Below are 12,626 nucleotides of genomic sequence, written 5' to 3'. Positions count from 1 at the left end.
ATGTGCCTAAGCAGGTTAGGGGGCTAACTGCATTGAAATCTGGCCCTGGACCTCAAAACTATTACGTTCTATTCTTGAGTCTAGCACTGAATCTCTGTGTAACCGTGAACAAATCTCTCTGTGCTTCAGTTTACTTATCTGTAAAATGAGTGAAAGGATACCTACCTCACAAGAGTGTTCTGAATCTTAATTAATTAATGCTTTCAAAAAGCTTTGGACTCTTTGGATGTAAGGCATGAGGTGAGGTCTATAGTATTATTAATCTAGTTAAGGTGGAATATAAAGGCCTTGTCCACACTACAAAGTTTTGTTGACAAAAGTGATATCGACACTCAAAAATCAGCATAATAGAAATTGGTCTGTCATGTTCACACTCGCGCTCCCTCTGTCGGCAGAGCAAGTCCACACTTGGGGCACTATCATTGACAGTGTGAGCAGTGCACTGTGGGTACCTATCCCACAGTCCAGCTTGACACCTTCTGTCGCTAAGTGTTGTGGGAAGGTGGAGTGGATTGCCGCACATCTTGGGACCTGGCTCAATGTCCTGTGATACATTGCTTTTTGTCCCTTTTTGTCCCAGCATTCCATGGGCTTCTGGATTTCTTTCACGTAATTTTTCAACGGCCAAGGTTCTTTGCTGTGAACCTTCGAATCTTTGTAAGCAGGGATGGATCCTGCACTGCTTTCCTATGCTCTGATAACTATCATTAAGACATCATGGATGGCAGTGCAGTTAATCGCAAAGTTCTTAACTGAAGAAGACTCCCAGTTGCCTGACATGCTGTGTGATATGGATAGGAGCAACTTTAGATTGCTTTTGGCATTCACAGAACAGCTGTAGTGGGCGGACTGTCACTTTTGGCCTAGGGAAACAAGCACCGAATGGTGGGATCGTATCATGCAGGTGTGGGATGAATAGTAGTGGCTACAGAACTTTTGGATGCGGAAAGCCACCTAACTGTGTGTGGAGCTCACTCCAGCACTGCGGCGCAAGGACACCAGAATAAGAGCTGCCCTATCAGTAGAGAAGTGTTGGCAATTGCTGTGTGGAAGCTGACGACTTCAGATTGCTATCGGTCTGTCGCAAATCAATTTGGAGTCAGGAAGTCGACCGTTGGGGCTGCGTTAATGCAAGTGTGCAGGGTAATTAATTGCCTCCTGCTACGAAGGACCATGATTCTGGGAAATGTGCGTGAAATAGTGGACGGCTTTGCAGAAATGAGTTTCCCTAACTGTGGAGAGGCGATAGATGGCACACACATTCCAATTTTGGCAGCAGACCACATTGGATGGAGTACATCAGTAGGAAGGGGTACTTCTCCATGGTATTGCAGGCGCTTGTGGATCACTGTGGGCGTTTCAGTGACATCAACACGGGGTGGTCCGGGAAGGTACATGAGGCACACATCTTCAGGAGCATGGGCCTGTATAGAAAGCTACAAGCAGGGACTTTCTTTCCAGACCAAAAGATTGCAGTGAGGGATGTTGAAATGCCCATAGTGATCCTGTGAGACCCAGCCTAACTCTTACAGCCGTAGCTCATGAAACTATACAAGGGAAACCTGGACAGCAGTAAGGAGTGGGTCAACAACAGGCTGAGTAGGTGCTGGATGACTGTGGAACGTACCTTTGGCAGATTAAAGACGTGCTGGCAATGCCTTTATGGCAGGTTAGACCTTAATGAGGATAATATTCCCATGGTCATAGCTGTGTGTTGTAAGTTGCATAATCTTTGTGAAGCTAAGCCTCCCACATTTCTGTGCCCTGAACCCACGTCCGTACTACACAGCCACTTACCAGGCATCTCCTCTCCTGCTTCTTGCTCACCGAAGAGCAACTGCTGAGACTGGCTAGACACCTCTAGAGTGGTGAACAGTTCCTGGCTGCCTGCCCCACCGGGCGACCCTGCCGGGAGCTGCACATTGTCATCTAACTCCACCTCTTCATCGATTACTTCATCCTCTGGGTTAGGTCCTCTTTCCACCACCTCCAGGCCCACCGTAGTATCCACAGGGGCTCTTTGTGGCGGAGGTGAGGTCGCCACTGAGGATAGCATCCAGCTCCTTATAGAACTGGCAGGTCTTAGGTGCAGCACCAGAGCGACAGTTTGCCTCCCTTGCCTTATGGTACGCCTGCCTCAGCTCCTTTATCTTCACTCTGCACTGCAGCATGTCCTGATCATAGCCCTTTTCGCACAATCCTCGAGCAATCTGCCCGTAGGTATCCAAATTCCTATGGCTCAAGCGCAGCTGGGACTGCACAGCCTCCTCTCCCCATATACTGAGAAGATCATAGAATCATAGGACTGGAAGGGACCTTGAGAGGTCATCTAGTCTCCTGTACTCATGGCAGGACTAAGTATAAGATCCAGCAGCTCCACAGTGGTCCAAACAGGAGAGCATTTCTTGTGATAACCTGCCATGGTCACCCGAGAAGATGTGATGAGACCTCTCCATGCCGAGCAAACAGGAAATTTCAATTGGAATTTCAAATTGGAATTTCAAAAATTCCCGGGACTTCTAAGGGAGAGGGGTGGATGGTTGTTTACCTGGCTGCAGGACCGTGGAGTTCAAACTGCATTGTGGGACATCTCCTGGAGGCCAAATAAAGCGATAAAATCAAGTGCGGTTTCTACACTGGCATTTTGTTGACAAAAATTTTGAGCAAAAAGCCTTATTTCTCGCATTGGCGTGGTTTTATTTTGTAGCTAAAACAGGGCATTTTTGCTGCCAAAAGTTGCATTGCTGTGTACACATTCACTGTTTTGTTGACAAAACTTTGTAGTGTAGACAAGGCCAAAGGGATATTTATTAGACTGTTCAGTATGTATTAGACATATGCACTTTATTACAGTTTATAATTATTATGTAATAAGAACAGTAGGAATAATTAAGATTACAATTATATTTTTTATTGTTAAATAAGTTCCTAAACTTCAAAAAGTGAGAGTCCAGGACCATCGTCCTCCAAGATCCAGGCTGGTGGCACCTGTCAAGAAACAGGAATTATTACATAGTAATGAATGGAAACCTCCTTCAAGAGTCCAGCAGCCTGTTGCCCAGGTACTGTGCCTAGAAGACTTACAGAGCTTTACTCCTTTCTGAAATGTAGTCAGGTTGAGATGGAAGAAAGCTGCTTTTTAAAAGACTATTTTGGATTATTGGCAGGAGTGCATTTCAAAGTATTTGGCAATGGAGGCAATCAAACTGAGTCTGTTCCCATTTGAAGGATATAAGGCTTAATTCTGCTCTGTTATACTGGTGTAAATCCAGAGCAATTCAGTGGACATAGTGAAGTTGCTCCAGGTTTGCACTGGCATAACTGAGAGCAGAATTTGGAGCACAGTGTTTTTCTTATTTAGGCAAAGTTATAGTATAATACAATATATAAAGTTATAATACAATAACATTACCTACCAAATTCACGGTAATGAAAAACATGTCACGGACCCTGAAATCTGGTCTCCCACCTTGAAATCTGGTTTCTGTGTGCTTTTACCCTACACAATACAGATTTCATGGGGGAGAGTAGTTTCTCAAATTGGGGGTTCTGACGCAAAAGGGAGTTGCAGGGGGGTTGCAATGTTATTTAAGGGGGGCTGTGGTATGGCCACCCTTACTTCTGCACTGCCTTCAGAGCTGGGTGGCTGGAGAGTGGTGGCTGCTGACTGAGGGACCAGCTCTGCAGGCAGCAGCCCAGAAGTAAGGGTGGCAATACCATACCATGCCATCCTTACTCTGCGCTGGTGCTGGTGGCAGCTGCCGCTCTCCAACTGCCCAGCTCTGAAGGCAGCGCCGCCACCAGCAGCAGCAGTGCAGAAGTAAGGGTAGCATTACCGCAGCCCCCACCCCCTACAATAACCTTTGTGATCCCCCCACAACTCCTTTTTGAGTCAGGACCCCTACAATTACAACACCGTGAATTTTCAGATTTACATAGCTGAAATCATGAAACTTATGATTTTTAAAATCCTATGACCGTGAAATTGGTAGGGCCCTAAATATGTTAACATGTTATGTAACTATATAATACATTATTAACCTGATCCTGAATAAGTAACACTCAAACAACCTGGCTAAATATTCTGGCTTGCCACTTGAGGAGCCCTCCTCTTCTGAGTACACTAGAAAAAGTGTACACTAAGTACAGTACCTATCCTCTTTCTGGCACTTCTCTTGTGTACGTACTTGTGTTTTTCCGCTACAAGGACAATCCATATTTTACCATTCCACAATTCCATAGAAGAAGGGTGTGTGTGTCACATTTCTCCAATAAAGTTCAATACAAAGTCTAACTGCTAATAATAATAATAATAAAAAAATTGCTCTGTTTAAAATAAAGCTCCTTTACCAGAGCATTAAGTAAGCCTGTTAGGGGATCTCTAGGAAGCTGATGTTTTGTCACGAGATTAATCTTTTTAAATAATTTCTTCCCAAAACTGTCTAATTCCTGGACGAAAGCACTACAAGTGCAAATCTGTTTCTCTTTCCCTGCAGCCTCCCTATTAGCAAAAATATAATGGATCTAAACTGGAGTCATATGCCATTTATACAGTAATTTATATTTTTTTAAAGTCTTTGAGCTATACAAATTGAAGGTGTATATCCCCTCTCTCAATTTCTTTGTCCAAATCCCTCTCCCATCTTTTCATCTGGGTTGTTTTCTTATCAGCATCTTTTTCTATCAAAATTTTATATATCTGAGAAATTAAACCTTTTGTTCCACCTTGCTCCTGGGTAACTCCTGAAATGTAGTTAAAGGTGTAGATAGAGCTGCTTCATATCAAGTTTCATAATAAAGTGTGTCATAATAAGCCACCCTGGAATTCATTCAGGGCTTCAGAGCAATGTGAGTAAAATTTATTACAGTGGCTCTAATGTATCTAGTTTATAGACACAAAGAACTGTTGGCTGACTCACAATGAGGAGAGCTCCTGAATGAGGAGAGCTGAAGTAATGGGTAGACAGGAAAGGACTGCCATAAGAAAAATGTGCCTCTGGAAGCCAGGAAGCCTCTAGATGAGGTGTGAAAAGATATGGGGACGTTGTCCTGGGTATAGTGTAGACAGCTAGTATTATCACCTAACTGAAAATGGGGAGCAGGAATGGAACTTGCCTTAAAAATGTGACAAGTGCAGAGGATAAAAACTAGCATCCAGCTTACCATGTCTTGGATTAAGAATGATCATTCATTACCTTTGAAATTTCAACCTGTTATATGTATTTTCAGCATTGGCGCTTCAGATTTAAGATGGCAGAAAGGCCAGAAGCTGCCAGAGTACATGGACATTATGGTCATTACTATGATAAACTTGACAACTTGCAGAAGAGACTTTATGTACAAGATGACCTTTCTCACATCAACCAAAGAGTTGAGGAGTATTATAAACAGAAAGGACAAGTTGCACCACCCCCACCTGAGTGGTAAGCCTTTCCCGCAATTTAATTACTGAAGAATCACCAATATCTTGACTCCTCAATCTTTCTGATCATGTAGCAATGTTGAGCTGTAGAAGCAGAATCACTCATTCCGTGTGATTCCTTCCCTGCTCAGGTTTTGATGTGGTTCTTATATTACATATGATTCATCAAGAAAAAATGAAATGCCCATTTCTATCTACCCAATTCAACCTAGAGATTCACTTCTGAATGTATTTTCATGACATTTGAAACAGTTCATTGTAGAAACTTGTCCTAGATTTCCGTGCAGCTCCCAGTCCAAACATTGTGGGAGAAATAAAACTACCCTTATCTGGACATGTGCTTTTTAAGAGCTAAAGGCTGTTCTTCCCCTCTCTCCTGCCACCCCGACCTCAATTGTTCAGAAGGCTCTAAACACAGCAGGACCAATACGGTTCTCTAGCCTGGAGATTGGGGTTCGGGTAGGCCACAGAGAGATTTCCTCCTGCAGAGCTTATACTATAGCTTCCATAGAAAGGTTCCTTTCTCCTGCATGTTTATAAACTTCACAGCCTTCCTCATTCAGGCTCCACAGTGGGAAGCGTTCTCCTATTTCTGAGGCTGTCTGTCCAATGGGTTCAAGAAGCATTGCATAAGGTAGACCAGGTTAAGGATTCAGGGATGGCAGATTTAAATAGTGACTTGTTTGGGAAGCTGCAGTTAAGGTAGGCTGGGTTATAAGGTTTTGGTCAAGGAAGGCAGGGTTGGGGATATCTCAGTTAAGGATGACTGAATTTAGGATACCCGGCTTAAGGATGGCTAAATTCAGGATGTTAAGGACAAACTAAATTGAGTTTGGTTCTTTGAATGACAGTAGCATTCAGAAGGCTTGATGCCAAATAACTGAGGACCAAGGAACTTACAAGCGACTGCTGATTGTTTTGCAACTTAAAAAAAAAAATTCTATGAAAACCCCATACTAATACAAAATGAGGGTGTTACAGGCACACAGAAGTCAGAAAATGCAACATTTAGGATTGAACATGGAACTTTAACTGTTGGTTCTTGTGTGAATGCATTACAAAAGAGTATTGTTTTTAATAACATTCATACACTATTTCTCAAACTTCAGAAGACTGGTATAATTGATGGAGTGGAGAGGGCAAGGGACAGAGGTCAAGTGAATATATGGTTACTCAATAGTACATTCTTTATACGTTTAGCACAGTATAGCTAGAATTCAGGAAGTAACTTCTGGTAAACAAATAAATTTCTGGGTGTGTGTATATATAGGGAGCTTCCATGTTAGTATAATTTGCTGAAAGTTGTAAACAAAAATATCATAGCTGAATGTCATTGTGTTCTGTCAGGCCTGCAGAGTATCTTCAAAGACGGCTCGAAGCCCAGCAGTACAAGATGAAAGTGGAAAAGCAGTTGGTATGTATAAACTGAATTATAGAATACAGTCACTAAAGTGGAAATGAGTGAAAGCCCAGGAAATGAACTTATGCCTTTCTCACAGCAAAATATAACACTGACAAATAGGGAACTCTGCTGTAATGTTTTAATTGATTTACTCCACAGTTTTTTTTCTCAAGGTTTTACTTTTTATTGTAAGAAAAACCTAATGCAAAATACCATTATAACTATTTCTCCCTGAAATATGTACTGTACTTATGGCGCTTTTGATTGAGGTGTATGGGGTGGAGGGTGGGGAACTCAGAAGAGAAAAATCTCTAAATGGAAATTCCTTTGCTCTGGAAATGATCTTTTGCATATCAACAGGGACTGCGACCATCCTCTGCTGACCCACGTCACAACCAGATCCAGCCGCAGGAAGTGATGGAAGAGCAGCTCAAAGACCATCAGAGGGATCTGGCTAGAAGGAATGAAATGAAAGAAGAGGTAAAAGACACGTTCATCTTAGTTGGCCAGAGCCATTATATTATACTAATTGGCAATTATACTTTCCATTTGTGAAAAATGATACTCTTTGCCCTGTCCACAAGTAGAGTATTAGCTGGATTCGTATGCAGGTTGTATAGCACCATCACCACCTGGTAAGGTCCTGGTACAAGAAGCTGATTTGAGTAGCCATATGAAAGAGCACAGTCCTGATTTTGATCTCACTTCCTTTGAAGTCAGTAGAATTACATTGTTGTAAAAACAGTGTGAGAGGAGAATGAGTCCCCACGTGCACAAACCAAAAGATGTATTATTCTCTTAGTTTTTGTTCCCAGTTTCACCCTTCACTACCACATTTAGAGATGCTATTTACGCGATATATTGTTATCCATGGAGATTACTTATATTTTTTATATAAACTGTACTTGATTCTGTGATGCTTTTGTATGATTGATAAAATGGTAATAATACTTACCGGTACTTTTGATATGGATACACAAAAATTACATGCTAATGTATTTAATTTATAACGAACTTACTTATTAAAACAAATGTAACTACATTAAAATATTAAGGTAGAATCAATATTACTATATATAGTTATACAGATAATTTGGATGTCTATGTATTTTTTCTTTAAAAATGTGCACAATATTCTAAACTTGGTGCTGTTTAACAGGAATACCTGAAACAATTACAGAAAATTCGGCAACAGTACCACAGTGATGTAAAAGAACTTAGATTCAAAGCAGGAGCATTGCAGGTAACAACTCCCCGCTACACAGTTCCAGAAGCGATCATTTAAAGTCAATGTCTAATTTACCCAGTAACTGAAACAAGCATTTTGTAAATATATCCTTTAGGAGAACCCACAAATAAAAGACCAAACCTATCTTGTGAAACAAGGGAAAGCTGGGGGTCAGCCCGATCCAAAAGATACTCCTGGAAGAAGAGAAGAACCAATCCAGGTACCAACATTCTGTAATCGAGTTTGAACACATTCCTGCAAAGTAACTAAAGTACAGTAAGTTAATGTGATCCTGCACACTTCTAGTCTATTTCTCTGAGAACTCTGAGAAGTAATAGTCAAGGAAATAAGGAACACATGAAAAATAACTTAGATCTGATAGAGTCACTTTTTACTGCATGTGAGATTTTATGTCCCTATGTTCATTTTATGTCTAGCCTGAGAAGTTTCTCTCTTTTGGTCTTGGTTTGTTCAGGTCAATGTTGTTTCTCCCCAACTTTTACTGTGATGTACTTTTGCTTTATTTAAAGAAATCTGTTCCTTTTTTCATGCTTTAAAACTGGCATGCAGTGGAATCCACTCACACGGGCAGATCTTCATGAGTGTGGATGGCTCCATGCAGAGCTAAGCAGGTTCAGTTTTGCTGTGGAGGAGCAAGACGTGCAGAGGCTGCACAGGGAGTGAGTTAGAGCCAAATTCCATTGGGACTTCTTGGCCAGGAAGAGACTTGGGAACAAGCTGGGAGGAGACGTAGGGCCAGAGGATCCCCTGTAGCATAGATCCTTCACTTCTTCCTCACCAAGGGCTGGCAAACCAACTCCAGCTCTTAGGGGGGACTAGCAGCTGAAGAGTGGCTCCATTCTCGCTTTTCCAGACCATGGAGAGTTCTGCAGCAGCCAGCTAGCCCAGTTACTTGGACTGGGGAGAGGATTTGGCCTGACTATTTTGGGAGTTTGACTATTTCTTTTTATAGGATGGTTATCAGGGAGTTGCAACATGGGAATTGGTGGACAATAGACATGCACATTTTGGAATGGATGATGCCAGTGTGCTATGTAATACTAAGGCGTGACTTGGCCCCAGGTAGTTTATTTCTTTATACTAGAGACAACAGAGTATATTGAGACCACTTGCGTCTGGGGCCTGATTCAGTGCCCATTTAAATCAAGGGCACAGCCAGTTTATGGGAAATCAGGATTAAAACAGCACAGAAACCCATTCTCCTAACATCTAATAGATGGCGCAGTGCAGCTGTGGACTAAGCACCTCCTTGACTTCAGCTGTGTTCATGGACTTGCTCCACGTATTTGAGAAAGTTTTCTTATGCTTCACATGTTAATTAAAGTCCAAAAATTGTTCGGATATTTTATTAGGGAGATGGTGATGCACCTGAGCCTTTAGGATATGCTAATTTTCTCTGTTTATTTGACAGGTAGCTATGTTGTGGCATTGGATGTAGGAAAATGAAGTGGTATAATTAAATAACATTTTAAGTGCCATGATGAGACAAGATACTATGGAGGGCGATTAGTCTTTCCACAGTTAAGGTTGTAACCAGATTTCCATTCTAAACTTGATTTTTCACTGACTCTCAAACTAGAACTAGATGAATCTGAAACTTCTTATACTGGTCCTGTGTCAGAGCAGGGGTTTGGTTAGTTGGGGGTAATCTGACAAAGTATTCTTTAAATATGGGAGTTTGAAAAAGCAGAGGTTTGCACTTTTCAAAAAGTTTCCTAACTTTTTTTTTTTTTTGCCAAGTCAGTTAACATTGGCAGTTATTTGCTGTTCCATTCCAATTAGCAGTGAAGCAATCAGGAGAATATTCATAAAGAGCAATTAATATATGTACACCATAAACCATACACTTTATACATAGTCTATACATACTCTGGTTCTGAAGAGTGGATGTATAATTGTACTTTTTGAACTTTATGAGCATTTTATTTTTTTCTTCAAGGATATTGAAGAAAACTTAAAACATATCAGACTACAGAACTGGCAAGAGAGACGAGTCCTGGAAAAGAAACATAAAACAAAGGTAATTGACATCATTGCCCTATTTTGTTCTCCTTTATAGCTTTCCTCTATTTGTCTCAGATGGTCCCACTATGCCATGATAGCCCTAGAAAGCAGGTTGTGTACAAGTCAACACCAGTGCTACTTTATGGATCACTGGAGAAGAGTTTCTGTGGGAGCAAAGGGTTATCAAGGAAAGTAGCATGGTAACACAGTTCTGCCCCCAACTTGATAGTGACTCCCATTAGATACTCTAGTGACAAGGTGGGTGAGGTAATATCTTTTATTGGACCAACTTCTCTTGGTAAGAGAAACAACCTGAAGAAGAGCTCTGTGTGGCTAGACAGCTTGTCTTTCTCACCCAGAGAAGTTGGTCCAATTGAAGATACTGCCTTACCTATCTTGTCTCTCTAATGTCCTGGGACCGACACAGCTACAGCTACAGCTACACTTTAGATACTCTACACAGTTATCATATCTCCTCTTAGTTATCTTTTTATCAAGGCATACTAGTACACCTCTACTCCGATATAACGCTGTCCTCAGGAGCCAAAAAATCTTACCGCGTTATAGGTGAAACTGCGTTATATAGAACTTGCTTTGATCCACTGGAGTGTGCATCCCCCCCTCTTCCCCCCCGCGCCCCCGGGGCACTGCTTTACCGTTCGGGGTAGAGGTGTACTGTATAAAAATACTCCAATTGAATTCAGGTTCAGTCAAAGTTAGGTCTGCCTATTAATCCATTAACATTTCCTTTGTAAGTCATTACCTCTTACAGTAGAACCTCAGAGTTATGGACACCTTGGAAATGGAGGTTGTCCGTAACTCTGAAATGTTCATAACTCTGAACAAAGCACAGTTCGGGCTCCAGATCCAGCAGCTGACACTCCAGGCCAGGATTCAGCAGCACATGAATTTGCAAGCTTGTCCCCCTCTCCGCAGGGGTGTGTGTGAAAACAGCATGTCGCCCTCCCAGCCTAGGGAAGAGAAGTAAAAACAGCACATCCCCCTCCAGGTAGGGGTGTGTGTGTCTGTGTGCGCGTGCGCGCCTTGGGCTGGCAGCCCCAACATCTTGCTGTAAGTGACTGCCATGGGGGTATGGGTGGGGACAGGCAGCCCAGATGTGCCTAGGTCTACCTTTAAGATGCATATGGGCACAGTACAGTACTTGCTTTTTCTTTTTTTGGTCTCTGCTGCTGTCTGATTGGTTACTTCTGCTTTCACATGGTGTCTGGTTGACCAGTCAGTCTATAACTCTGGTGTTTGTATCTTTGAGGTGTTACTTAGGGTACGTCTACACTACGGGATTATTCCGCTTTTACATAAACCGGTTTAGCAAAACAGATTGTATAAAATTGAGTGCACGCGGCCACACTAAAAACATTAAATCGGTGGTGTACGTCCACGGTCCGAGGCTAGCGTCGATTTCTGGAGCATTGCACTGTGGGTAGCTATCCCGTAGCTATCCCATAGTTCCCGCAGCCTCCCCCGCCCCTTGGAATTTCCAGGTTGAGATCCCAGTGCCTGATGGGGCAAAAATCATTGTCGCGGGTGGTTCTGGGTACAGCCTCACCCCTCCCTCCCTGCAGCAGACAACCGTTTCGCGCCTTTTTTGCTTGGTGAACTGTGCAGACGCCATAACACAGCAAGCTTGGACCCTGCTCAGCTCAATACCGCAATCGTGGATGTTTTAAACACCTCGCACACTCTCGTGCAGTATATGGTGAACCAGGACCTTCAAACCGAGGCGAGGAGGAGGCGGATATGGCAGCACGGCGATGACAGTGATGAGGACGTAGACACAGAATTCTCTCAAACCGCGGGCTCCTGCGCTTTGGAGATCCTGATGGTAATGGGGCAGATTCTATCCATTGAACGCCGATTTTGGGCCCGGGAAACAAGCACTGACTGGTGGGACCGCATTGTGTTGCAGGTGTGGGACGATTCCCAGTGGCTGCGAAACTTTCGCATGCGTAAGGGCACTTTCATGGAACTTTGTGACTTGCTTGCCCCTGCCCTGAAACGCCATAATACCAAGATGAGAGCAGCCCTCACAGTAGAGAAGCGAGTGGCGATAACCCTGTGGAAGCTTGCAACACCAGACAGCTACTGGTCAGTCGGGAATCAATTTGGAGTTGGAAAATCTACTGTGGGGGCTGCTGTGATGCAAGTAGCCAAAGCAATCACTAAGCTGCTGCTACAAAAGGTTGTGACTCTGGGAAATGTGCAGGCCATAGTGGATGGCTTTGCTGCACTGGGATTCGCTAACTGTGGGGGGGCGATAGATGGAACCCATATCCCTATCTTGGCACCAGAGCACCAGGGCACCCAGTACGTAAACCGGAAGGGGTACTTTTCAATGGTGCTGCAAGCACTGGTGGATCACAAGGGACGTTTCACCAACATCCACGTGGGATGGCCAGGGAGGGTTCATGACGCTCGCGTATTCAGAAGCACTACTCTGTTTAAACGGCTGCAGCAAGGGAATTACTTCCCAGACCAGAAGTTAACAGTTGGGGATGTTGAAATGCCTGTCGTTATCCTGGGGGACCCAG

The 12,626-nt window shown here is 43.1% G+C and overlaps 1 protein-coding gene across 3 annotated transcripts in view; it reads left to right on the top strand.

Annotated features, from left to right (window-relative positions):
• NEK5 (NIMA related kinase 5) overlaps positions 1 to 12,626 on the top strand; it is a 50,237-nt gene that overhangs the window by 23,417 nt on the left and 14,194 nt on the right. For all 3 annotated transcript variants that reach the window (XM_045014612.1, XM_045014622.1, XM_045014603.1), the window contains exons 11-17: positions 2,926 to 3,062; positions 5,230 to 5,423; positions 6,770 to 6,836; positions 7,185 to 7,304; positions 7,984 to 8,067; positions 8,168 to 8,272; positions 10,013 to 10,093. In XM_045014612.1, coding sequence (XP_044870547.1) covers positions 2,926 to 3,062; positions 5,230 to 5,423; positions 6,770 to 6,836; positions 7,185 to 7,304; positions 7,984 to 8,067; positions 8,168 to 8,272; positions 10,013 to 10,093 — 788 coding nt within the window. The remainder of the gene's footprint in view (positions 1 to 2,925; positions 3,063 to 5,229; positions 5,424 to 6,769; positions 6,837 to 7,184; positions 7,305 to 7,983; positions 8,068 to 8,167; positions 8,273 to 10,012; positions 10,094 to 12,626) is intronic.

This window comes from Mauremys mutica, chromosome 1 (genome assembly GCF_020497125.1).
Source record: "Mauremys mutica isolate MM-2020 ecotype Southern chromosome 1, ASM2049712v1, whole genome shotgun sequence".
NCBI classification, from domain to species: Eukaryota; Metazoa; Chordata; order Testudines; family Geoemydidae; genus Mauremys; species Mauremys mutica.
The sequence above is the reverse complement of the archived record's forward strand: the minus strand, read 5'-3'. Positions and strand labels throughout refer to the sequence as shown.